At 41.4% G+C, this 27,870-nt stretch overlaps 1 protein-coding gene across 3 annotated transcripts; it reads left to right on the top strand.

Moving 5' to 3' along the window:
• On the top strand, nucleotides 1-27,870 carry LOC143038950 (glucose dehydrogenase [FAD, quinone]-like). Of its 3 annotated transcripts, none has more exons than XM_076208757.1 (14): nucleotides 1-201; nucleotides 13,868-14,046; nucleotides 14,392-14,594; nucleotides 17,918-18,107; nucleotides 19,106-19,240; nucleotides 19,670-19,791; nucleotides 20,464-20,520; nucleotides 21,009-21,122; nucleotides 22,206-22,362; nucleotides 22,945-23,102; nucleotides 24,256-24,433; nucleotides 24,615-24,685; nucleotides 25,740-25,891; nucleotides 26,261-27,870. In XM_076208757.1, exons 2-14 carry the CDS (start codon nucleotides 13,884-13,886, stop codon nucleotides 26,403-26,405), a joined length of 1,845 nt encoding a protein of 614 aa, XP_076064872.1. In that variant the 5' UTR covers nucleotides 1-201; nucleotides 13,868-13,883; the 3' UTR covers nucleotides 26,406-27,870. The 3 variants fall into 3 exon arrangements, with proteins under 3 accessions (XP_076064872.1, XP_076064873.1, XP_076064871.1); XM_076208758.1 differs by lacking the exon at nucleotides 1-201 and adding an exon at nucleotides 11,541-11,605; XM_076208756.1 differs by lacking the exon at nucleotides 1-201 and adding an exon at nucleotides 13,135-13,244.

The raw sequence follows: 27,870 nt of genomic DNA, 5'->3' as shown, positions 1-27,870 counted from the left end.
GACTGGATAAGGTGGACGGTTCTTCGTGTTGTCGTTTTCTATTGAGTGGTGCAGTCCTAGTGACCTCAGTCTGGATAGTGTGTTTACAGGAGGGCTTTCCTCTGAAAGAAAAATTATCGATGAGTTGATTGCAGACCGCCAAGTTTACTTCTTTGAGAAAACTGATGCAAGGAGGCTTTTGTGAAGGCGCAGAATAGACAGGTAAAGATTAGAAGTTAGGTAAATTCGAATGTGAAATTCATTCTTTATGTGAATCTGCTATTCCTTCTCTTTTACTTTTATATCTATTAAGAATTCTCAGTGTGTTTATCCTCACCACATGGAAGTTAAGTTCTTAAGCTTGATAAATATGTACTTCTTGAACATGGCTGTATTTATATAGGGTGTAGAACAAAACGAACCCCGGACAAAATATCCCCCCATATATATTCAACCAGTCTAATAGCCATTGAAAGCATAGTATACGTGTGGTAGAAAATAATAACAAGCAGGATTAAGGCTGTACAACCCACTTAAACATTACTACTTTGTATTAAGAATTCCAATGTTTTGGTCCGCATGAGGTGAATTCGACACTTTTCTGTGGATTATTAGTATGAACTACGTAACAATTACTACTTGATTCTAAGAATGTAAACAATTTCATCAGTACGAGATGTAATTCCGAGGTGAATTTTGCGACTTTCCGTGAATTATCCCCAGCAAGATAAACACGTTTTCAGAAAGCATAGTTATCACACACGTACCATAAACACCGTTTTAACTGAAACGATCGTTTGTAAATTCATATATTTTGCTTCCTTGTGGATGGAGTAAAAGTATTTATGTACAAATATAAATGTTCTATATCAACATTTGCTGAAGAAACGTACACAAGTGAATTACCAATAATGTCAAGTTCATATTATAACGTCTTTCAACTTGTTTCAGACGAATGCAATGTCCAAATACTTGTAGAAACTTTGCAACTGTTGTCCTGGCATCAATGAATTCATGACATATCCTTTGTAGACGCTGTTGGTATTCTTGTGGCTCCTTTTTATACGTTTTTGCAAAAGATCCCCTTGAGCATAGTATAAAAGACAAGTTGCCGTCATTGCTTGGTCTTCCTGTTTACTTCTAATCCCACTCCAGACAGAAGAAAAGAAGAAAAACTGGCCAATCAGCTAATGGAAAACGTTGCTCCATGTTTCGCAAATGATGTTGTCACGATTTTCTTCGTTTATTGTTGCTGTATGGACCTTCCATTAGCGAGGGATGAAAAAAAGTGGAAGGGTCATTTCGCTCAAACACAACCTTTAGTAAAATTTTATTAAACACAAAATAAATACTCTGCAATAAAAACAAGACAAACTTGTTTTACACAAAACATATTGATTATACACTACTAGATAAACTAACAAACGTATAGGTTGTGTTCTTAATGCTAACATTCATAGCATGCACAAACACCTGTACACATCTATCCACATTCACTCTCCTCTCATCCCTATCACCTGTCCTCTCCCTTCCTTGCTCAACAGACATTCCCCTCTTGCTCCGCGCCCCCTTCACCCCATCCATCCACCTCATCCTCGGTCGTCCCCTCAAGTTCACTACCTCCACCTCTGCCCTCCACACCTCTTTTACTAATCTTTCATCACTCATTCTTTTCGTGTGTCCAAACCATCACAATAATCTTTCATTAACCCTATCTACCATCTCCTTTTCCACTCCCGCTCTCCTCCTTACCTCTTCATTTCTCACTCTATCCAGCCTAGTAACCCCTACCATACTTCTCAGTCATTTCATCTCAAACACATCTAAATGTTTCCTTTCTGCCTCTGTTAAATCCCAAGCCTCTGCCCCATTCAATGCCGTTGTTACAATTTTGGTACAATTGTCCCTTCATACAATCTCCTCTTTGCATCTATTCCCAGGTGCCTATTTCTCATGACACTTTTTAATCCTCCAAGGCATTTACTTGCTTCTCCTAATCTACAAATTTCCTCCACCGCCACTTCTCCTTTCCTCTAAATATGTGACCCCAAATACCTAAAGCTATTCACTTACTCCAGCCTATTTCATTTTAGACTTGTTTCCAACTCACTGCCATCCACTACCCTTATACATCTTATTACCTTGCTTTTATCCACATTTACCTTCAACTTTCTCCTATCGCACACCTTAATTTCCGTCACTAACTCCCTTAATCCTTCCTCTGACCCTGCCACAAGCTCAATGTCGTCAGCAAACAACAACTGGCTCACCTTCCACTTTTCTTTATTTTCTTTAACCATATCCAGTCTCCTTTACCTCCCGCACCACCTCATCCATGAACACATTGAACAGCCATGGCAACATGACGCATCCCTGACGCAGTCCTACCTCAAATCACTCACTCTCTCGTAAAAAATCTTGACTGCTCTTAACATCTTTCCCTCAATCCCATATATCTGCAAAACCTCCCACAGTACCTTCCTGTCTCCTTTGTCATAAGCTTTTTCCAAATCTATAAAGGCCCCAAAAAACATTCTTATCTTTTCTTAAAGCTTTTTCACATATATGGCTTACCACAAAAATCTGATCCACGCCACCCCTACCTCTCCTAAACCCACACTATTCCTCAATTAAAACCCTCCCATAAGCCTTCCCAAGTACACTCAACAAAATGGTCCCTCTGAAACAGCTACACTCACGTTTTTCCCTTTTCCTTGTGAAACGGAACTATACATGCACTCCTCCAGTCCTTCGGCACTCTACACACCCTTAAGCACACATTAGACAACCTCACTAGCCAGTCCACTATCCCTATCTTCAGACACTCCGCATGACACCCATCTATCCTAGGTGCATTAATTGTTCTCATAATTTTCAGAACTACTTACACCTCATCTTTTGTTATTTCTCTTCCATTTTCCTCTCACATCAACTTAATTTTCTTAACATCTTCCACTGCTACCACCAACCCCTCCCTATCCTCCTTCACATTCAACAGTTCTCTAAAATAATCCACCCTGCTTCCCTTTACTGCCTCCTCTTCCGTCAAGATCTGTCCATCTGCGCCTTATACCTTTTCTCTACTTGACTCGCCTCCCCTTCCTCTCCTAATTTCCTTCAAAAACACCTATTTATTGTTTTAAAAACAAACTCTGTCATACTCCTCCCCCTGTTTCATCTGCTCTCTTTTTTGCCTCCGATACATTTTGTTTTGCTTCTCTTTTTTCTTCTTCTTCTTAATACTTCTCATATTTTTTTCTCATCCTACTTTGTACCCAGACCCTGAATGCTCACTTCTTCTCTTCTGCTACCTTCACTTCATCATCCCACCACTCGCTACACTTCCTTCTATTTCCACCCACGCTCCTTGTTCCACATACCATCTTTGCATACCTTGTCACTTTCTCCGTGAAACATCCCCATTCCTCTACCACACCTACTTCTACTCCGTCCTTCACCAACCCCCACACTTCTCTCAGCTTCTCCTTGTACTTCTGCTCCTCCTTCTCATTTAAACATTTTGCTCCAAACACCTCCCTACCTTCCTCCCTTTTTCTCTTTCACCACCTATTACAAAGGATTACAAAGGCAGAACATGCCGACAGGAGACCTTTTTGTCCATATCTAGGTCGGATGCGAAAAAAAATCATAATAATAATAATAAAAGAATAGATGAAAACTATGTTAATGTAAATAACAAATAAAATACATAAATAAATGCATAGGTATAGTTAAATAATAAACGAACATGTAATTAGTAAATAATAATAAATTGACATATAACTAATAATAAATGAGAATCGAACAGACAAACGGTAACAAAACAAAATCAAATAATATAAAATAAATGATAATCATTACAACATCTTGCTTAGGTGTTTATCTAAATGATTCTTACCTTCCACCAAAAATTATCTGATATTCCCCCATTATCTCCCCTAAGACCATGGGTATCCAGTACTCTTCCTATTTTTTTTTTTCTGGATACTATTACATAATTCATAAATGCCTTATCAACCACCCTTCCATACACTACCCTCTCCCATGTGTACTTATGCTTAACTTTCTTCCTAAACACTGTGTTAGCTATAATCAACTCTCTAAGCATATCTCCACCATGAACTCTCCACTATGATTTTCACCTGGTACTCCATACTTCCTAACAACTCCATCTATTGGTTCATCCCCTACTCTACCATTGAGATCTCCCAATACCACTACGTTGACATTTCTCCCAAAACTCAACGCACTCATTTAAATCTGTCCAAAAAGCTTCCCTTTCTTCCACACTCTTCTGACTACCAGGCCCATATGTACTTACAAAGACCCACGTCTCCCCAGTTTCACCTTCATCCACATTAACCTTGAAGAAACCTCCTTCCACTCCACCACTCCCTTACCTACCTCCTCACTTGTTAGTAGGAATAAAAATCAAGAAAAACAGCAGACTCGTACACACCTGTTGCAGTCCACTGACAGTCTGGGACTATGGACTACCTAGGACAGAACACCCGCTCTCGAGGGAAAGAGAAGTCTGTAGGAAAATAGTAATGTATAAAAAGAGGGTATTACCATTGGACACTTAAAGGGATATCTTTTATTACTTGTATCGTAGTTCAGAAGGCATGGCCAGGAGACTTGGGCATCGAGGCTTGCATCTATATCAACCAGAAGTGGAGGTAATTGTCGGAGACATAGTAGTAGACTAGTAGAGAAAGATAGAAGCACGGGCTTTTTTTTTTAGTGAAGTAAGCTGAAATGAGAAGATGTATTACGAGAGAAAAACATAAAGGAAATTAATTTTAGTCGAAGAAAAAATATATGTAAAAATTTGTGACTTTGTTCATGGGAAGTGTGTTTATATCTACTACGAGAAGTGAGTCGAATTCACTTCCCACTCTCCCCTGCCTTTTCCCAACCGTTCACGACAGACATCGAAAACGGAGAAGAGTGGATGGGTACGTGACCTTCACCTAGAGTCCTGGACGGTAACTTTCGGTTGTGACATCAAAAGGTGAAGTCGACCACACGCCCAATGCGGCAGCTAACGGTCAACGCAGCAACCAACGACCAATTCACCACCACATTTATAGCTCTAACAAGAGGAATGTCTCTGTTGTATTCCGGCAATTGGACATTACGAAATCTTCCATTTATGTTTATGGATTTCTGTTTGGTGTACATGAATCTTTCAGTGTATAGTTTGATGCCGCTTTGGTATTCTTTATGGTTTCCTTACAAATGCAATTATAAGTGACGAATATCAACAACACTACATTAGCGAGCTCAAAAAGCAATTATACACGAACGTGAACCAGGAGTAACACAATACTTGCAAGAAATATAATAAACATATGGGAGGGGAGTTTTGTCCAGATACTTTTACTACGCTCCGCGCGATTTTACGATCTGCGCCATTTTAAGACTGCGCAGCGCTTTTTAACCAATCTTATATTACGCAGATCGCAAGAATGCGCAACCCGACCCTTGCGCGACCTCGAGATGGCGGCGTCATTATAGGATCGTTAAATTGCGCTGCGCTATCTTAAAATAGTGCAGATCGTAAAATGGAACGGAGCATGCATAAAGGACAAAACACTTCATTTATATGTTTAACATATTTATTATAAGAATATATATATATATATATATATATATATATATATATATATATATATATATATATATATATATATATATAAACATTCATACATACATATACAAAAGGCTTTTTCCACCTTACAAGGAAGGTAGCCAAGAAACAAAGACATAAAATCCATTCCCACCCATTCCATCCCCACATACTCCACTCCCTTCACCCCCCCCTCCCTTCTTATCTTGGCTCCTCCTGGATGACGGGTCATCCCTGCATCTCGCCCATTGCCCTGGGTTAGAAGCAGTGTTGCAAGACACGGCACAGCCACAGCAAGGCCGCTTCATTTCATCGGCGAATCCCTCCCCCCTCCCTCTCCGTCCCCTCATGCAGAAAAAGAGAAGACGGAGAGGAATCCCTTCGGGGCTGCGTCAAATTATTTTTCACACATACTCCCTCGCCCCCGTCCCCCATCCATTCCCTTTCATGCATCACAGCATCATCCATTTACATAGAGTAGCAATAACAGTAGTGTCTTATTATCATTTCTTGGTGTACGGTTGGACTGGTCCGCATCGCCTCTGACCATCGTTCAAGGTCGTCGCTTTGACCCCATCCCGGAGAGATAGTAGTTCCACAAGGTCGTGTTCTCAAGATCCATTCCTTCATCCTCCACCACCCCCCTCTCTTTTTCTTCCTCCTTTACTGGCCTCTTGAAGTTTTTTCCATTCATATGTTCTTATGCTAATACCGTAAAGAATATAACAACCAAATTTTTTCGGCAAACAAGGATAGCAGAAGACTCCAAATCGCTGAACCAATTTTTGCTGAGGATATCTCTCCTAGTCTAAATACCCAAGCTAATGATCTCCAAGCTCTTCACGCTTGAAAAAGGTTCACTGATATTAACGCATCCCGTCATGGGTCACTGCACTCCGGGGAGTGGCTTTGAGATGTTTTTTGCAGCTGGGGTTCCTTTCCTGTGCCCATCCCTTTTAACCATTGTTATTTCTTCGCCCTCTAGTTTTCCAGTAGATATACACATATACATTTACAGAGGATGATGTCATACAGAGAAACAATTGGCGAACTTTCTGAGGAAGTCAAAAATATAATAAGAACAGGAGAGGATATCAAGGAAATATACTCTCACACACACACAAACACACACACACGTACACACACACACACTCATATATATATATATATATATATACATATATATATATATATAATATATGTATATATATATATACATATACATATAATATGTATATACACGTCTGTGTGTGTGCATGTAAAGACAGATGCTTTTTATGTTTTCACTTGTTCTTGTTGTTTATATAAGTAGCACACTGCTGAAGAAAAACCTGACCCAAACACTTCATTTGGTCTCTTAGCTGTGCCATACTCTAACACGACGCTCCTGCAAAATTCCTTTTTCTCATTTCTTAATTTTCTGTTGTTGTTGTTTTTTTTTTTTTTTTTACACTTCCTTACTCACTGCATCTAGTCAGTAACATAGCTGTCCCATCTCCTTTTCTCATTTCTGGCTAATTTTCAGCTAAGTTCCACTTTTGTTCTTTTATTGCCCTCACAAGATTCCCAAACTATTTTGATTTAATTTATTAGTGTCTTACAATTCGTCTTTTTATTTTTATTTTTTTAGTGAGCATTCGTATATATGTTTATTGAAATATTCCCTGTTAATGCTCAAACATTTCCCCTCCCAACAAAACTGTGAGAATTACTTCCAGGTAAGCTGCAAATAGCTTGGATGAAATTGTATTACCTTGCCGTGTTCCTATGTCGATTTTGATTTTTCATCATCATCATCATCATCATCATCATCACCACCATTATGACCACCACCACTATCATCATCATCATCATCATCATCATGACCACCACCACTATCATCATCATCATCATCATCATCATCATCATCATCATCATCATCATCATCATCATCATCATCATCATCATCATCATCATCATCATCACCATCATCATCATCATCATCATCAATGGTTATAATAACACATGTGAAAATGATAACCATTACTCATATAGAAACTGCACGCGAGAATTGTATGTCTGTTGTGGGAGGAAGTTGAACAATGGAAGCAGACACGTGAGTATCTTGGTCGAGCAGCGTGGCTGGTAATTGTACAGTATTCAGGCCCAATAAATCATCGACCACTGGGATAGGGCAATGCCATCCAACGGCTTGGCGGCATTTAAACCCAACGGACGTAGGTCATGGGTGCCAAGGATCGCAACATCACCCAAGCGGAGAAAACAGGAAGAGAGCAGTTATCACCCAACCGGAAACCCGGCAGAGTTAACCACGTGACAAAGAAGAGGACGATGAAAAGAAAGAAAGAGGGAAAACAGCTTAGGCCGGCCATACACTATCATGTCCACCTGACAGGTACGCCTGAACAGTCACGCCTGTCAGAACTGATCGAATTTTCATCGGTTGTCAGGTCGCCTGAGAGGCTAGTTTTTCCCGCCATACACTATCAGGTATACCTGACAGGCGTGACTGTTCAGGCGTACCTGTCAGGTGTACATGATAGTGTATGACCGGCCTTAGGGCCCAGTCACGCCAAGCCTACGACCTGTTCCCGACCACCGGCGACAAAGTTGCAGGTAGTCTTTGGAGGTCGCTGGTAGTCGGTAATAAGATAGATAAATAGATAGACCGATAGATAGATAGATAACTATTATACAACACACACTGAATAGTCCCCAGTATATAGATTTTCATCTTATCAACCACATTAGCTTTTTCCATTTCAATTCCTTGCATAGGTTTTGTGTCGCCGACCGATCGCTTGATTTTTGGTCGAAGGTGGACGGAAACGGGTCGTGAGCTTAATGTGACTGGGGGTTTAGGTGACCTTGTATCTCCAGCTTATGACCTTATGGCGCCAATATATATCGAAACTACGCCAGAAAAATATACTTTTCCTCTCACTACTTTCAGAAGATAGCCAGAGAAAAGGAGACAGGTTCCCGACGTTTTTCTTGTTTTTTTATTCTTCTTTTTTTATTTCAAGTTCATTTCCAACTTTGTGTCGAACTACATCTTCTCCTTCCAATTTACCTTTCACTAAAACCTTCCGTCGTTTTGTCTTTCGCTCCGCACCGGGCCGATTCTCGTCAAGTGTTGTGAATTTGGATATCTAAAAGAAGGCCTCGATTACTCTTTTCTAGATTTCCCTAAGAGCATTTCAACAACGTGTCTAAAGGGCCCTTTACACGGTCAAACGGTTTGTCAAACCTGGTTTGTCAAACAAGTGTTTGATGTGATGTTTGACCGTGTGAATGGGGCATTTGGTTGCCAAACACGTTTGACAAATGTGATTGACGACCAAATACCCCATTCACACAGTCAAACATCACTTCAAACACTTGTTTGACAAACCGGGATTGACAAACCGTTTGATCGTGTAAATGGGCCTCAACATACATATATGTTTAAATTCTCTTAGTTCGTCATTCAGCACCTCGGTGTATGACGCAAAGGTAATTTGACATTTGGAGATTTGAAAAACGAAAGATTGTAACCGAAGTCGTCTTAACTCAAACGTAATCAGGAGAATCAACCCCCCCCCCTCCCGTGCGAAGGTGCCTAAGGCCCCTATCACACTAGACAACTAGTGACCGTCACTAGTGGCGGTCACTAGTTGCCTAGTGTGAAAGTCTCGGGCAACTGCAAGCAACCAGTGACTGTCACCAAGTTGTGGAATCCTTTCTCATCATCTCTTTAGTCGAAAGAATGGCATCAGTGGAGAAGGTGCTTCTGTTGGCTTTGCTGTTCAAGAAAAAGAGACGGTTGGTGAAGGCAACTGCCCGTGACTGTCACTTGTTACCGGAGCAGGCAACAGCCATAGCCTGTTGCGCAACCGGACAACTGCAGTGACGTAGTGTGAAAGGCTCCATTTAAAACAATGGTAGGCAACTAGTGATGGTCACTAGTTGTCTAGAGTGAAAGGGGCCTTAGGTCCCAGTCACGCCTATTCCCGACCACCTTCGACCAAAAATCAAGCGATCGGTCGGCGACACAAAACCTTTGCAAGGGATTGAAATGGGAAAAAGTTAATGTGGTTGATAAGATGAAAATCTATGTACTGGGGACTATTCATCGTGTGTTGTAATGTATTTATCTATCGATCTATCTATTTATCTATCTTGCTACCGACTACCAGCGACTTCCAAAGACTACCTACAACTGGCTGGCGACAGCCTGCAGGTCGCCTGTGGTCGTAAACAGGCCGTGAGCTTGGTGTGACGTAAGGTTCTTACGGTAGTATTCTTAAAAAAATATTTTCTTGTATAAATCTTTCCCTTCCAAGGGTTTATCTTAGATTTATATAATGAAAGAACTTTTTAAGAATACCACCGTTAGGCTCTATCTAAACCGTAGGAATCAAAAACGGCGTAAGGTGCCTTTGCCCACGTAGTGAGAAATCTGACATGAGTTGCGCAACACATACGAGGGACCCAATTTTCATCCTGGTCACCCACTTTACACACGAAATGCTCATAAAATTGTAGATCACTAGTCTAATATAAGGCTTTTGTAACAATCATAATTCACCACAGATGTAGCAAAAACAGTTTGGGCTGTTCAATTTCCCAGCATTGCGATGGTGTAGTATGTAGACTTAGTAAATAACTGTAAAGTATCATTCTTAGCTTTCAAGTACAGTACTAATTATGCTATTCACTTTTCAAGTACCGTATGTACTGCGTGCACGTCCCGACATATTACATGTTTTACCAACTTGTGTTGATTTGGTTAGACTTAGTTCAACTTCGGGATTAGTTAATTCACAGAAAGTTGAAATACTTTTACAACACTACAGCAGATTTCTGTAATGACATAGAACAAAGAACGACAAGAGTGTACTGAAACACAAGAATTATGGTGTGATACGACTTTCCTATATTTTATTCTTTTATTTTACTTTATGAAGAATGTAAAAATGTGTGAAAAACAACTGCCTTGGTTGTCTGTCGTTGTCTGTCGTGTCTGCCTATTTACCTGCCAGCCTGCCTATATCTGTTGTGTCTGTCGTGCCTGCCTATATCTGTCTTGTTTGCCTGCCTGCCTGCCTGCCTGTGTCTGTCTTGTTTGCCTGCCTGCCTGTGTCTTGGTCTTATCTGCCTGCCTGACTGACTGCCAGCCTGTATCTCTGTTTTGTCTGCCTACCTGCCTGTGCCTCTGTCTTGCCTGCCTGCCTGCCTTCCTGCATGTGTCTCGATCTTATCGCCTACCTGCCTACCTGCCTGTGTCTCGGTCTTGTCTGCCTACCTGCCTACCTGTTTGTGTCTTGGTCTTGTCTGCCTGCCTGCCTCCATGCCTGCCAGGGTGTCTTGTCTGCTTCCCTGCCAGTGTCTGTGTCTGTCTTTACTTCCTGCCTGTCTGTCTATCTTCTTATTATGCCTGTCTATGTCTGTCTTCTCTTCTTGCCTGTCTGTGTCTCGGTCATGTCTGCCTGACTGTGTCTGTCTGCTTGTATGTGAACGCGATAGTTCGTACTAATATATTTGTCAGTTATGTATAACAAATCCACATCTTTTCGTGTAGTGTCCTCAAAGCCTTTTTTTCAACGAGTTAGACCAACGTTAAAAAAAATCTAGTGCACAATAGGATATACTTTTTCAGTCTGCGGTACTGACTGCTTGTTATATGTAGTCATTATTTTAGCGATCTTGCTGGCATCACCACGGACTGTCGGCATTTCTACAAACGGAGACTACAGTAGTTAAAAAAATACTGATCACTTGACATCTTCGGTGGTATTCTTAAAAAAAAAAAAAAATCCTTGTGCCGCGTCCACACGGTCGAGCTGTGCCTGGCTGACTTTGCCCTTACCGGGCAAAGTCCGCAGACTCTGCCCGCGAAGGTCCACACGGCTGACGATGGTGGCTGGAGGTCGGTTGGCCGCAAGCAGAGGTTGGAAGTGAGTGGTTCAGTGCGGTACGACAACCATGCTTCCCGCCATACTTGGAAAGAAGGTAGCACTTTACAGCATTATAATTGCTGCCTGCATTAAAAAGAAAAACAAGAAATCACGGAGACGTGTTTGGTGCCGGGAGGGGTTACAAAGACGTGATTTAATGGGAAGCTCAGTGACAATCCTACGTGAATTGCAGGATGAAAATGAACAATTGTTTTGCAATTACATGAGAATGAACATAAACAGCTTTTCTGTTCTCCTTTCGAAAGTGGAGCCATATATACAAAGGCAAGAGACAAATATGAGGAAAAGCTAATTTCTTTTTCACATGACTCTCACTCCTGCTTATTGTCTGTGCTATGTGCTTCAATGCTGCAGCACGTTTGTCTCTATTTTCATAATCAAAACACTTCACATTCCATAAACATTCCTGAACTCGGTATAAATCAATGTCACGGTGTCTTGTCGAGACCATTATACACTAGTACTAGGTGCGGACATGGTAGTGAGGTAACTTCGGTCTGTACTTGCGACTTGCTAGATAAGACCACCCGCTTGCGCGGGATCGGTTTTTGTGTGTGTGGGGGGGGGGGGGTAGAAGGTCTGTAAGAAAATGAAAAGATAGTGTATAAAAGAGGGCTTGTTGCCACCGGGCGATTAAGAATATTCATTTCGTGGCGTCGTGGCTTTGGAGGTATGGGCAGGAGACTTGGGGTTGGAGACTAGGATTAATGTGTAACCGTGAGGTTATGTGGTTTGCTAACTTTGCTCGAACCTCACCTCGTGCGTTTGGCAGCGACATCAACCCTCCATACACTGCCCGCAAATGGAGCCGGGAACGGACAGTTTGATGGTTTCCCCGCTGAAATTGCCCGTTGTCGAGCAAAGCCCTCATGCCCGGCGGACAGTACTCGACCGTGTGGACGTGGCATTATATAAATCTTACATAAATCCTTGGAAGGGAAATATTTATACAAGGAAATAATCTTACGGTGGTATTCTTAAAGAATATTTCCTTATATAAATATTTCCCTTCCAAGAATTCATATTAGGATTTTCTTTTTCTTTTTTTAAGAATACCACATTTATATCCTACTGGTCTGCTACCCTCTTAAAATAAATTGTTCCACCTATTCGGTACAATATCGTCCCAAATGACAGAAACTGTTATTACTAATAATATATATATATATATATATATATATATATATATATATATATATATATATATATATATATATATATATTGTTACATCTGCGATGTATACTTGCCAAATATGTAATTGTTATAGTTTCGAGGAAATGTCATGTTACGTGTGTTCGTATTGTGCTGCTTTGGTTATGTCCAAATATGTCACCGTAAGGTATTTTCTTTATGTATTGTATGTATTTATTAATGTAACTATGGTATTAGTTTATAATGATATTGATTGTTTTTTGGTAATATGTTGATTATTCAAGTGTCCATTGCGCAGGCGTCTCTGCTACGTCACAGGCCATGACGTAAAAATATTTCGTTTGTATTTCCCGCTTAAACAATGTAGGCTCGTCAGGCTAGGTAAATCCCGCCCCCCCTTGTAGTATCCAATGAGCTACGAGCGTATTGCCTCGTCACGCACCGGTCAACGAGTCTATAAGATTGTCCAGACCCTGCTTAGACCTACTACACGGGTTAGATTCAAAATGCCAGCCTTGAGGTTAGTACCCTTTTCCCTTGATATAGCAGCAAGCCAGATTTACTAGGACTTAGCTTTGTAGAGCCCTATATAAGTGAAGCGCGGAGTGAGTAGCATTGGGCTTAGGATTAGTTTATATTTCATGACTGTTTGGTGATCTGTGACCCGGTCTTACGTCTATTCAATCCCGTTAAAACCTTCGAACTTGATTCTTTTGTGTAATGTCAAATGTATGATCAGAAGTCAGATGTATTATGTAAAATCATGTTTGTTTAATTGTAATAGTGTCTTTGTTATATTATTTTCGTGTCATTTTACTTGTATTAACTTTCATACTTATAATTTATTTGATTATATTTCTTTAAGTTAAGTTAGTTTGATTTTCTTTCCCCGGTGTCCGACCGGGTGGCGACCTTATTCAGTTTTTGACCGTTTGAAACCGTAATAGACATAGGGTCTAAGGGTTCCCTTGATGTTACAAACTTCAGATATTCACAAGGCCGGTGAACCTTTGGTACTTTAGAGAGGTTTGTAACAACATATATATATATGTATATATATAAATATATATATATATATATATATATAATATATATCTCACTTGCACTACTTTATTTTCATTTCCAGTCTCCTGTTCCCTACAGTGACTTGACCTTCCTGATGGGCTTGCTGGCTCTCGGGCTGTTAACTGCCACGGCGGCGTTGTTCGCCGCGGTAGTTCCTACGTCGATCCTGACTGCCTTCCTGACCCAGTTCGCCAAGCAAGTGGGCGTCCCGCAATACGACAAATTCAATCCCACGACGTCCTATGACTTCATCGTTGGTAAGACCACAAGGTTTTCTTGTTTTACAAAGGATTACAAAGGAGGAGCATGCCGACAGGAGACCTTTTGGTCCATAGCTAGGTCGGGTGTGAAAAATTGTAATAAATAAATGAATAAAATAAAAATAAATGGAAAATAAAAATAGAATAAATAAACAATAAAAAATAAGTAAAAGTTGATATAAATAATATTTGTCTATTGATTTATCTATTCGTCTACTTATTGATCTGTCTATTTATCTATTTATTTGTTTATCTATTTATCTATTTATTTATATTTATTTATTCTTATTTATTTATTATCTGTATCCTAATGTCAGGTTTAATTTCTCTCCAAATCGAAAGTTGGCGCCGGATCGAGCGGCTGCGCATTGGCCTCGCGCCTCTCCGAGGTCTCGTCCTGGCAGGTCCTCCTTCTCGAGGCCGGGGACAACCCGCCACTCGAGACCGGCATCCCCGCCTTCAGCATCCTGTCTCAGATCGGCCGAGCCGACGCCGGGTTTCGCACGACGCCACAAAGATACTCGCTGCTGAGCTACGATGGCCGGGTGAGTGGAAAGGGTCCATTATGGCGTATCACAAAGTAATGTCGTAGCAAATTAGTAAGATAAACTTTTATCCCACCGTCGGAAAAGAAGACAGTAACGTCGAAAGTTCTGTATATTTCGATCACTGACTGATCCTCTTCAGCAGATTGAGTACATAGTAGAAGACGTATACATTTTTTGTGTATATGTATATGTCTTCTATGTATTAAATCTGAAGAGGATCACAGTCAGTGATCGAAATATACAGAACTTTCAACGTTAGCGTCTTTTCCGACGATGGGATAAAAGTTTATAGCTTATGCACAAATTTCACAAGGTACACGTGAATCACAAATATGCAAAGTCCACTAGGAAGAGGAAAAAACCACGGAGTCCGAGCGCTTTCGTGATGTATTCACATTATCAAGAAATATATCAGGAAAGCGCTCGGCTTCCGTGTGTTTTCCTCTTCCTAGTGGAAAACACACGGAGTCGGAGCGCTTTCATGATATATTCAAATTATCAAGGAACATATCACGAAAGCGCTCGGATTCCGTGTGTTTTTCCTCTTCTTAGTGGGCTTTGCATATATTATGGCGTATGTTACTGGACTAGGTGACGCAGGGAGAGAGTGACACTCGGTTTGGCTTATGCAGTTTATTCTGGCGGAAAAAGGTCTACACACGCGCGTATTGACCGGCCCGAGTTAGAAAGGATATTATGGACTAAGGATTATGGACTATGGACTACTGACTACCTACAACATACAACCCGCTCGCCCGGGATCGGTTTGTGTGGGAGGGGAAGAATGTCTGTAAGAAAATGAAAAGATAGTAGTGTATAAAAGAGGGCTATTACCAATAAGCGTTTTTTGCTTGGGCGATTAGCTAAGAGGCGGTTGATGGTGGTGGTTCGGGAGAAACGGATACTATGACCTGACCTTACCTCGTACGACTTAAATACCTCGGGACGTACCGAAAGGTAGCATCCCTCTGGCTGGGACAGTATTGCCGAGCATGACCCGGAATTGTGTTTTTGGTAGCTTATAAATGTCTTTCTCACAGGCGTGATATGGCCGTAGGCAGAACTTTAATGCTCTGAAGCTGAGGGCTAGTTGTCCTTACACATTCTCACCTGTGGTTGCTCACCCACATCCAGAGACTATATAAACATGCCTCCAAACGTTTCTGTGGGGGACTCTGTTCACCAAAAGTCCTTGTTTTGCCATGACAGAACGTTTTGTTGGGCGTGGGATGAGATGTCCGTGGGTCGGGGAAAAAATTGTTCGGACAAAAACTTGTTTTAACAAAAAACTAGAGTGCCAAAAGTAAAAGGGGACAAAAAACGTGTCTAGGCGTAGAGAAGGAACAAGCACAAGCACACACGTTCATCTACACAAGGGCATACTCCAACAAGACGCGCGCACACACACACACACACACACACACACACACACACACACACACACACACACACACACACACACACACACACACACACACACACACACACACACACACACACACACACACACACACACACACAGAATAATAGAAAGGCGCACACACACACACAAACGGAAAGGCGCGCACACAATCAGAAAGGCGCACACACACACACACACACACACACACACACACACACACACACACACACACACACACACACACACACACACACACACACACACACAGGCGCACACGGGCACAGACACAGAAGAACACACATTTATGTGCTTTATGGCCGTCCATCGTGTTCGATGATGACGTTGCTCCAGATGAGGGTGACGTGTCGATGACGAAAGTCTTCACGGGTGATGACGTACTCTGGATGCCGCATGGAGTCCTATTCTGGACAGGTTGCACAGGTGGCGTGGGTGCTCTTGGTCGGCCAGATGGACTCCAATGGTGTGCTGATGACGTCGCATACGCAAGCACGCACGCAAACACACAAACACGCACGCAAACACGCAAGCCCCCACGCAAGCATACAAGCACGCGCGCAAACACACAGGCACACACGCAAGCACACACAAACACGGGCGCGCACACACAAGCAAGCGCGCAAACACAAACAAGCGCGCAAACACAAACAAGCGCACACACACAAGCAAGCGCGCAAACACAAACAAGCGCGCAAACACAAACAAGCGCACACACACATAAACACGCGCACACACACATAAACACGCGCACACACACACAAACAAGCGCACACACAAGCACGCGCGCACACACAAGCACGCTCGCGCACACAAGTACATACACACAAGCAAGCACGCACACGTACACACAAGTAGGAATTCCCACAACGCACAACACACACACAAGGAGGCGCGCACACAAACAAGCAAGAACTCACAAGAACGCGCGCGCACACACACACAAGCAAGCACGCGCACATACACAAGCAAGAACGCACACGCAAGCAAGCAAGCGCCCTATGGTAATTTGCATCATGACTAGAATTCCCCATGGTCTTCGAAATCGATTATTCTTCATGAGTAAGTTGTTTTCCTTTTAATCCAGTATTCATAATGTGCTGAGCCTCCTATGACGCTGCAGTTTTTTTTTCTTTTAATAGGACGAGGCAGGAAAGACAAAACCATTGCGGAAAAAAAAGTAAAAAACTTGCCTGCCGAATGCAAACGAGAACAGACAACCGTTGTCAATCAGTTGTTTCTGTTTTTTTCTTTTTCAACTGGTCTCTCGCTTGATCATTCTCACTCTTGTGGACACGCACACACACACATGCACACGTATACAAGCACACGCGTGTATGTGTGTGTATGCGTGCGTGTGCTTTTACCTAACTGTGTGCCTTCTAAGTCGTAACGACCGTGTAACATTTTCGACCCTGTTGTAACATACAGGTGTATATTACCTGACTAGGTGACGTAGGGAGAGACTGACATTCGGTTTGACTTATTCGCTTTATTCTGGTGGATACTCGTGCGTCGGCCTAAGGACTGACGTGGCGTGGTCCCCCCACAGGGGGGGGGGGTACCGACCGCGAAGACCTTGCGACGCGCTACAATACAGAGGTAAAATGACTGAATTGTTCGGATTTGAATACAGTATGCGACTCTGAATGACTGGCCTCCCCGCTCGGGACAGGCGGTATATATACCCAGGGCCGATCTGACGCCTTGACCAGACGCGACCTAATTGGGGTGACCCATCCTAGCCTTCGAGCGTTGAGTCAGGTCAGACTACCACTCAACTCTTCATGCATCGATTTGCACCTACAAGCATACTTGTGGGGTACATGTACACCACACTGTTAACAGTGAGCGACCAGATCTTTACCTTCAACCATTCGTCCTTTCCTCCTTCCTTTTGCAGACAGCTCCGTTTCCTCGCGGCCGTGGCGTCGGAGGGTCATCTATTGTGAACTATATGATGTATGTCAGAGGCAATAGACGTGACTATGATTCTTGGGCTGCCAATGGTAACGAAGGCTGGGATTACGAAAACGTTCTGCGCTACTTTAAGAAGGGTGAGAACTACCTTGGCAGGCGAACGTCAAGCAACGGTAAGGACAGATGAAATACAAGTTATGAAAACGATTGGAAGGACTCTGACCAAAATACTTATTCCTTTACTTGCGCCACCGATGGGTGAAATAGTTTCTCCGTAGCAGAAATATAGTAAAATAGTGACTGTAAATGACAAGTTCATTGTATAATATATAAAATAAGATGTATATGTATATATATATATATATATATGTATATGTATATGTATGCATATATATATATGTGTGTGTGTGTGTGTAAACATATACACATGCTCCGTTTACATAGTGTGTTTGTAATTGAAAATTTAGTTTAGTGAGCCAAATTTAACTTTTATGACATCAGATGTACATAAGATCTGTTATTTTAGTATTTACTTGGTGTATATCAGTGTTAATTAAAAAACAGTATACAGTAACTAGGTTTTAAATCTTACACTGCAAGTAAATCAATGTAGGATTACGTCCCAAACCTCATTAAAGATGTTTATAGTTTGGAAAAGGCACAACGGTGAGTCTGTAATCTCTTATAGATATATTACTGTTCAGAATTCAAAAATTCGCTTGAATGGCACATAAGCATAATGGTGTAATGTCATTTCTTCTTCCAGACTTCTTTAAGATCGAAAGGTGTCCTGTCGACACGGCATGTATCATCATTGAAAATCATCGCAACTCCTCAATTATGACTACAATTGCAGTTATATAACTATATCATTACCATTATCATAAATATTACTATTACTACACCTGCCCATTTAAGGATTTTCACTGGTCGACAGGTGCCTTCCATGGCCGAGAATCTTGAGAATTGAAAGATGTCTTGTCGCCACGACATGTATTATCATTGAAAATCATTATAACTCATCAATGATGACTACAATTGCAGTGATATAACTATATCATCATTACTATTATCATAGATATTACTATTACTGCACTTTACTTGTGTGTGTGTGTGTGTGTGCGTATACAATTAGAGGTATGATTACATTAGAATTGTCAATGGTCGACAGACGCCTTCCACGGCCGAGGGGGACCCTTGCAAGTGGAGAACAAGCGTTGGTCGAGCCCCATCGCCGCAGGGATTCTTGAAGCTGGCAGAGAACTTGGCTACGAGACCATCGACAACAACGGACCATCGCAGATAGGTAACATTTTGGAGTAAAATGAAAAGAAAAGAAAAGAAATTGTACGGAGATGTCGAGGTATTCTAAATCCCTGGTGTTGTCACTAAGCACTTTCTCAAGAGAATCCTTCAGACGTCTTTATGACGAAAATACCAAGAGGTTGAGAGTTCGTGAAATCGATCTCGGTCCGGTACATGGGCACGGGGGCCGATTCCGAACGGGTACAGTGAGGGTCTCTTGGAGTAGGCTCTTCCTCTCCTAAGCCACGCCATCACGCAATAAATGTCCCTAAGAATCGTCCGGTGGCAGAAACTCTTTCACACACAACTGTCTTTCCATTTCCATACAGACATCTCCTCCCTTTCTACAACTACCGATCCGGCGCGAGGAGGGGATCTGTCCTAGATAGTCCAGAAGCTCTTCATCTTGAGGTCTTTTGTTCCTTGGCAGGATTCGCGATACCTGATTTGACCTCGATCAACGGACAGAGAGGTGGTGTTGCCGATGCATACCTCAAACCAGCTCTGGGAAGACCCAATTTGCAAGTGGCGATCAAGTCCAGGGTAACAAAGGTATGGTAGCACGTACGCATACCACCATGTATGTGGTATATATTCGTGTACGCATCCAATCGTATTGATATGTGCACAATCGCGCGCACTAGCATACACACGCAAACGCACACATACACGCAAACGCACACATACACGCAAACGTACATATATACGCAAACGCTCACATACACGCAAACGCTCACATACACGCAAACGCTCACATACACGCAAACGCACACATACACGCAAACGCACACATACACGCAAACGCGCACATACACGCAAACGCACACATACACGCAAACGCACACATACACGCAAACGCGCACATACACGCAAACGCACACATACACGCAAACGCGCTCTCACACAAACGCACACACACGCAAACCCACACACACAAGCAAACGCACAATCACACAGACAACTCCTTGCCCACCAGAGCTGGGGTGCAGGCTCGCAGTGCAGCGATACTGATATTTTCAGCCTTGGGCGGGACCGCATAGCTTAATTTGCGGTCATACGCGGTGTGTGTACGTGTGAGGGCGTGTGCGTGTTGCGTATGTGTGCGTGTGTGTGTGTGCGTATACAGTTAGAGCTATGATTACATTAGCGCCATGATCAATTAATGAATCTCGTGTAGATTTAAAGGTGACGAAACTCATGGAATTTGTGTATTTACCTCACCAGATATTGTTTGATAACAATGGACGAGCCACTGGAGTTCAGTACAGCAGAGGAGGAAAGGTATTACAAGCTTCTTCGTTTATTCATTATTGTTTGTTTATATGTTTGTATGTTTATTTACTTTTCAATTGCATCAATTAATCCGGCCATCCATCCATCCATTTTATATATATATATTTGCTTAATTTCACCTTTCTTTGTATATTTCATCTATGTATTCATCTACTTATTTCACCTGTATATTAATCTACCTATTTCATCTATATAATCATTTAGCTAGTTCATCTATATATTCATTTAGCTAATTTATCTGTATATTCATTTAGCTAATTTATCTGTATATTAATTTAGCTATTACATCTATATCTTTATTTAGCTATTCCCTCTATATATTCATTTATATCCAGGGGAAGACGTCTATTCGGGAAGATAACATAAGAAATAACATAAGATGGTACCTCACTGAATCCAGGATGTATAATGTGACCTGGGAGATGACCTTCTTTTCAGACGATGACCTTCTTTTCAGACGATGACCTTCTTTTCAGACGATGGTTGCCTACGCCAAACGTGAAGTAATCATCTCTGCAGGAGCTATCGAATCTCCACATTTGCTCATGCTATCCGGACTGGGTCCTAAAGAACACCTTCGTCAGCATGGGGTAATGAATCAACTATTTTTACTATCAAAAGATAATTTAAGGCTACAGTGTATGAAATGAATTTCCCTAAGGGCAGTGGACAAGATGCAGTGATGACCCGTCATCCAGGAGGTGCCAAGATAAGAGGGAGGGAGGGAGGAGGGTGGAGGGGAGTGGAGTGTGAAAGAACACCTTCGTCAGCATGGGGTAATGAATCGACTATTTACTATCAAAAGATAATTTAAGGCTACAGTGTATGTAATGAATTTCCCTAAGGGAAGTGGACAAGATGCAGTGATGACCCGTCATCCAGGAGGTGCCAAGATAAGAGGGAGGGAGGAGGGTGGAGGGGAGTGGAGGGTGATAGGGATGGAATGGGTGGGAGTGGTTTCTATGCCTTTGTTTTTTGGCTACCTCCCTTGTTAGAGGGAAGGGGAAAGCCTTTGGTATATGTATGTATATATAAATTGAAAACTATAGATTCATGGTAAAGTTTACTGTAGTTCCTGATCTTTTGATTCCTGCCCACGATTTTTTTTTTTTTCACTCTGTGCAAAGTGAGAACGATACCGGTTGGACCTTATTCACAATTGCGGTTTCAATGCATATGCGTGTGTGTGTGCATGTGCGTGTGTGTGTGCATGTGCGTGTGTGTGTGCATGTGCGTGTGTGTGTGCATGTGCGTGTGTGTGTGTGTGTTTATGTGCGTGTGTGTGTGTGTGTTTATGTGCGTGTGTGTGTATGTGCGTGTGTGTGTGCATGTGCGTGTGAGTGTGTATGTGTGTGTACGTATGCTGGTGCATGTGTGTTTGTAGGTGTCCATGCATGGCACGATCATGCATTAACATTTCCATGTTATCAATTTACACAACCAGACACAACTTCCAGAAGACACAACTACCAGAAGACACATCTAAAGACCTTCAGTCTGGATCTGTTACTCTGTGTCACGAAACTACTCTCCGAAACTTTCTTCTTCTTCTTAGATTACCACAACTTCCAGAAGACACAACTTCCAGAAGACACATCTAAAGACCTTCAGTCTGGATCTGTTACTCTGTGTCACGAAACTACTCTCCGAAACTTTCTTCTTCTTCTTCTTAGATTACCCCACTGGTCGACATCCCTGGCGTTGGGCAGAACCTGCAGGACCATCCGTCTATTTTCGGAATGTCATGGACAGTCAATCCGGGCAGCGCCGTACACTTCAACAATTTACTCAACTCCACATCCGCCAAGGAATTTCTGAATAGAAGACAAGGTAAGTAAAGGCGGGGAAAAGGATGTTCTAAGATGGCGAGTGAATAGGAATGAGTGTCTGAGATTCAGACATTGTATAGGAGAGGTAATTAGCTTGAATGATGACAAAAACGATCACCCACAGACAGACGCTCACGTATGCGTTTGTGCGTGTGTGCGCGCGTGTGGGGGGATGGATGTGGTACTGGGGTGGGGGTGGGGGTTGTAGGTGTGTGGGTGTGGCTGTGGGTGTTTTGTACGTGTCTTTCTGTGTGCCTTTGTGTGTGTGTGTGTGTCTTTGTTTTTTTTGTTTGTGTGTGTGTGTGTGTGTGTGTGTGTGTGTGTGTGTGTGTGTGTGTGTGTGTGTGTGTGTGTGTGTGTGTGTGTGTGTGTGTGTGTGTGTGTGTGTGTGACCGCGCGCGCATGTCTGTGTGTTTATGTCTGCGCGCGTTTTTGTGCGTGTTTTTGTATGCGTGTTTTTGTGCTCATTTTGTGCGCGTGGTTTTGTGCACATTTTAGCCCTGTTTTTGTGATCGTTTTTGCCCGCGCCTTTGTGCATGTGTTTACGAACAACCTTTACACGACATTTCGCTTACCTTTCCAGGTATCCTCACGTCGCCTATGGCCATAGAAGTCAACGCGTGGCCACGCCTGAACGCAGCGGACCCTGATTGGCCAGACCTCCAGTTCCTCTTCGTATCTATGACAGCGGCTATCGACAAAGGGCTCCTCTTGGCTGATGCCATAGGTTACGACAGAGCCGTAAGCATATTCATCCAAGATGTCGGGGATAGAAAAGTGGATGGTGACGTGGGTGTGGGTTGTACTTTAACTCGTGACTAGTTTTCCTCATGGGTCCTGAAGCTGTAGAGCGAAAATGGTCATGTATATATATACTTCGAAGTTGGAGAATTTCAGTCTCGGTGACTCAGTTGGTAGAGCGTCGGCTTTGCTTCTCGCAAGCCTCGGTTCGAGTCCGGGAACGACTGTGTGAATTATTTCATATATACACATATATATATATATATATATATATATATATATATATATATATATATATATATGTATATATCTTTATATCTGTGTGTATATATATATGTATCTGTATATATATATATATATCTGTATATATATATATATATATCTGTATATATATATATATCTGTATATATATATATATATATCTGTATATATACATATATCTGTATATATACATACATATACATACATATATATACATATATATATACATACATATATATATATATATATATATACATATATATACATATATATACATATACATATATATACATATATATACATATACATATATATACATATATATACATATACATATATATACATATATATACATATGTATATATATATATATATATTGCATATACACCCATGTGTACATGTATGAAGTGCGAGAAGAATACTAAGGCTGTGGTCTTCGAGGACTTAATTTAGATTGGCTTACTCCTCGACAGACTGAGTTCCACTAACAACTAAGTAAAATAACAAATTCTTAATATCCGAGGAAATCGTAGTTTTAAAAAATGCTGCGAGAGATTAGACTGAGCTCCATCCCCTTTTGTCTAACAATATCTATTCATTTATTTATACATTTTTCATCATTATTATAATATTCATTTATATATTTATTTATCTATTTTTCATTTTGATCTATCTATCTTTTTATCTTTTTATTTTTTATCTATTTATCTACTTATCTATTTATCTATTTACCTATTCATCCATCTATTTATATATTTATCTATCTATATTTTTGTCATGGTAGCTTTTTACATTTCTCGTCTACCATCACTCAAGGCACAGGCATGACACTCGTATTGATATGAATCGATTCTGTAGGTGTTTTGTCTAAAGTTTCGATTCATTTCTTCAGGTATACAACGAATATTTCGGCCCCATATTTGGAAGAGAAGGTTTTAGCATTGGCCCGATGCTTACGAGGCCTTTGAGCCGAGGATCCATCACTTTGGCTTCCAACAACCCATTCACACCTCCGCTCATCGACCCTAACTTCTTCAGTCACCCTCAAGATGTTGCTACCATGGTTAAAGGTTCGGAGACTTCGACGACTTTCTAGGTTTTGTTACTTAGGAAAGTAAAGAAAAATATCTACCATTTTCTCAATATGTAAATGGTATGGATACTTTGTTTATAAACCGTAGTACTAGTGTGTGTTTTGATTTGTGTTTTTTCTGACTAAATGCTGTTTTTTTCTGTTTGTTTTTTTTCCAGGTGCGAAATTTGCTTTGGCCGTAGGTGGGACGAAAGCGTTGCAGAAATTCGGAGCCAGGTTCCATGACAAGGTAGAGATTGCGTATGCACATCCACACTCGCGCGCGCACACGCACACATACACGCACCTCCCCACACACACACATACACGCACCCACACGTACACATACACGCACCCACACGTACACATACACGCACACATACACGCACACATACACGCACACATACACGCACACATACACGCACACATACACGCACACATACACGCACACACACGTATACACGTACATACACACACAGACATGCATGCACACACATATATACATGCACACACGTAAGTACACACAAACACGTACGTCCACGCAAACCCGCATGCATACACGCACACACACGCATACTTACACGCACACGCACATGCACACATACATGTACACATGCATACACACGCACACACACGGACACTGGATGAAACAAACTGTTTTTGTTTGGGTGAGAAGGGTGAAGGAGATGTAGGAAGAGGTGATACTGGAAGTGAAAAATGGAGAAGATAAAATTGCGACGCAGAGGTGGGGGGAGGTTGATGAAGACAGATGTTTAAGACTATGAAAGTTGAAATTGTGTAAGTGGAAACGACATGCGTTTGGTTAATTGAAGAAGTGTGGTAGAAATACTGCGAATTTTTTTTTAGGGAGAGACAGACAGACACAGACACCGAGACACCGAGACACCGACCGACCGACCGACCGACTGACCGACCGAAGGGGTAAATAAATCGGTGGAATTCTTTAAAAGGACTACATTAAAAACTGCATGAACGAATACCTTTAAGAAACTTTATGAAAACATAAAAGAAGCAGAGATCTTCCCAATGGTTGGGAGGAACAAGAAAAACGAGAGACAGCAAGAAATGAATTATAGAGTAAGTCACCTTGACATATACAAGTCTCCCTCATTCAGTTTATGGAAAAGAAAGAAAATATAAGACAGAGAACCAGGAAGGGTTTAAGATACGGAAGAATGTCTGGGTTAAAAAAAAAATAAAGGAGAGGTGCATGAGAGTATGTTCTGTCATAATCACTCCTTCATTGTCTTGATCGACTACGGCCTTCTATCTCATCTCCGTAGATCCACCCCAGATGTCGGGACAAAACGCCTTGGTCTGACGACTACTGGGCGTGTTTTGCACGGCACATGTCCACCACCACCTACCACCCGGCTGGCACCTGCAAGATGGCACCTAGCAGGGACCCAATGGGCGTGGTTGACCCCAGGTTAAGGTACTTGTAGAGGTGTTCCTAAGAAAAAAAAAAATAATAATAATAATAATAATAATAATTAATTAATAATAATAGTAATAATAATTATAATAATAATAATAATAATTAATTAATAAATCCAAACGTTTTACTGGCCCTCTGGGTCTGGTTGTTCTCGTGTAAACATAGTTCAGGGAATTAGTCCAGTGACTAAATATGATTATTTTAATCCTTACTAGATGCGGGAGATCTTTATCTAAGGGGATATCGCCGTTATTTTCAGGAACCTTTAGCCTTAAAATGTCCAAAAGTCGTTCTGGATGGAGGAATGCACTTAGGAATTCGCATCGGCTTCAAATGAGCCTCGTCATTTTCTTTTCGCGTTTTCAGAGTTCGCGGAGTAAAAGGACTTCGAGTGGCTGATGCGTCCATCATGCCGACGGTTACCACCGGGAACTTAAACGCTCCCTGTATCATGATTGGCGAGAAAGCAGCGGACCTGATCAAAGAGGATTGGGGAGTCTTCAAGGGTTAGTAACCCGAACGCTTCCGGCCTCGAGATCGACGAGAAGACAGATGACATGATCAGAAAAGACTATAATGAAGAAACTAACCGCTTAGATTTCTGTCGCTTCATGACTGGTGATGAGAGCGCTGTTCTGATTTATTGGGTCTTAAGGTTCCTACAGGTATTACCTGAACACTCCTAGCGACATGATTCTTTGAAGCTTGGTGACATGGTCTTCCAGGACTAGGCATCTCCTGAAACTTTGTCTGTAGCAAGAGTAATGTAGACCTTATCAAACAATAGTAAAAGTCCTTATGGTCGGTGATACGACAGCTGCCATCGTCATAGAAGACTGGGAGGAACCTAGATTTATTACCTAAACCTCGACATTGTCGTTGGTAAGAATATTACAGACCTGATTAAGACGGGTAAGACCTTGCTAGGTTGAGAACAAGCGGTTTCTTTGATGCTATTGAAGTTTGAAGAAGATAAGACTTCACAAAACTACAGTTACCATTACAACTCAGCGCAATAGTTAGGAATATCCTCATGATTATTTCTCTATTTTTGCATTTATTCTTGTAAATGTTTTACGCTGTGATAAGAAATTTTCAAAAGTGTTGAAAGGAATTTCATTTCAGTGAAGAAAAACTAAATATATTTTTCTAAAGTCGCACTTGTAAAAATAATCGTGAGCTTTAGATATATCTAACACAACGCTTCTGTTGTCTACGCGTTGCTTAGCGTTTTCCATTGTGTTTGAAATGGAAAAAGAAAATTATGACAGTTTTTTTATATATCTTGACTGTTGTGCTTAAAATCTGAAACCTGAAGCTTTTAAAACATAGGAAAAATTGAAAACCAAAGAATATTTGTGAACTGTCCCTGATTTTGAGGTATTTTAAGACTAACATTACTTTGACCTTTCTGGTTTGTAGTAAGTACATACCAAATATGAATTTGTATGCCATAACCTTGTTAGTTGTATGTAAATAACTTCTTCGGAGGCCAAAAATGTTTAGAGAACTGCCTGTGCTTATTTCTCGAGCGAGAGGAAGTAAGAATAATAAAGTGGGTCAGACATCTTCATTGAGAAGCGAGTGTCTTAGTAATATCCTACGCTGAAATGTGAAAGTCGTCTGGAGTATTTGAGTGTAGCAACTCGCCAAGATCAACGGAGGTGGTCACCCACGCTTCTCCAAGGTCTGAGAGTATTTTTCGCAACATTAAATCACTGAGCATGATAGTGCTATTTTCATTTTTAGTTGGATGCTTAAAAGTATCTTAATTCGTGCGTCATAGCCAATTTGTTACACTAAACTTTTAATCAACTTTTACGCCCGGTTAGACAAAAGATAGGACCGACAGGGAAGACACTGACCCAAAAACGAATCACAAAATTATATTGACCCATTGTAACTAAACTTTCGTTTACAAAGAATAAATCACAAGTTTGAACTTTCAGACAGTCAAATACAAATTGTACAAAGGA

Source organism: Oratosquilla oratoria, chromosome 25 (genome assembly GCF_046742065.1).
Source record: "Oratosquilla oratoria isolate Oo_2021 chromosome 25, ASM4674206v1, whole genome shotgun sequence".
Lineage (NCBI taxonomy): Eukaryota > Metazoa > Arthropoda > Malacostraca > Stomatopoda > Squillidae > Oratosquilla > Oratosquilla oratoria.
The sequence above is the reverse complement of the archived record's forward strand: the minus strand, read 5'-3'. Positions and strand labels throughout refer to the sequence as shown.

Bases quoted from the DNA above. Each gene is read 5' to 3' on its own strand.
- LOC143038950 (XM_076208756.1), top strand. From the start codon at position 13,135: ATGAGCTACGAGCGTATTGCCTCGTCACGCACCGGTCAACGAGTCTAT. The intron at 22,363-22,944 runs GTAAGTAAAGGC...TTACCTTTCCAG, and splicing joins ATTTCTGAATAGAAGACAAG to GTATCCTCACGTCGCCTATG. The intron at 25,892-26,260 runs GTACTTGTAGAG...TCGCGTTTTCAG, and splicing joins GTGGTTGACCCCAGGTTAAG to AGTTCGCGGAGTAAAAGGAC.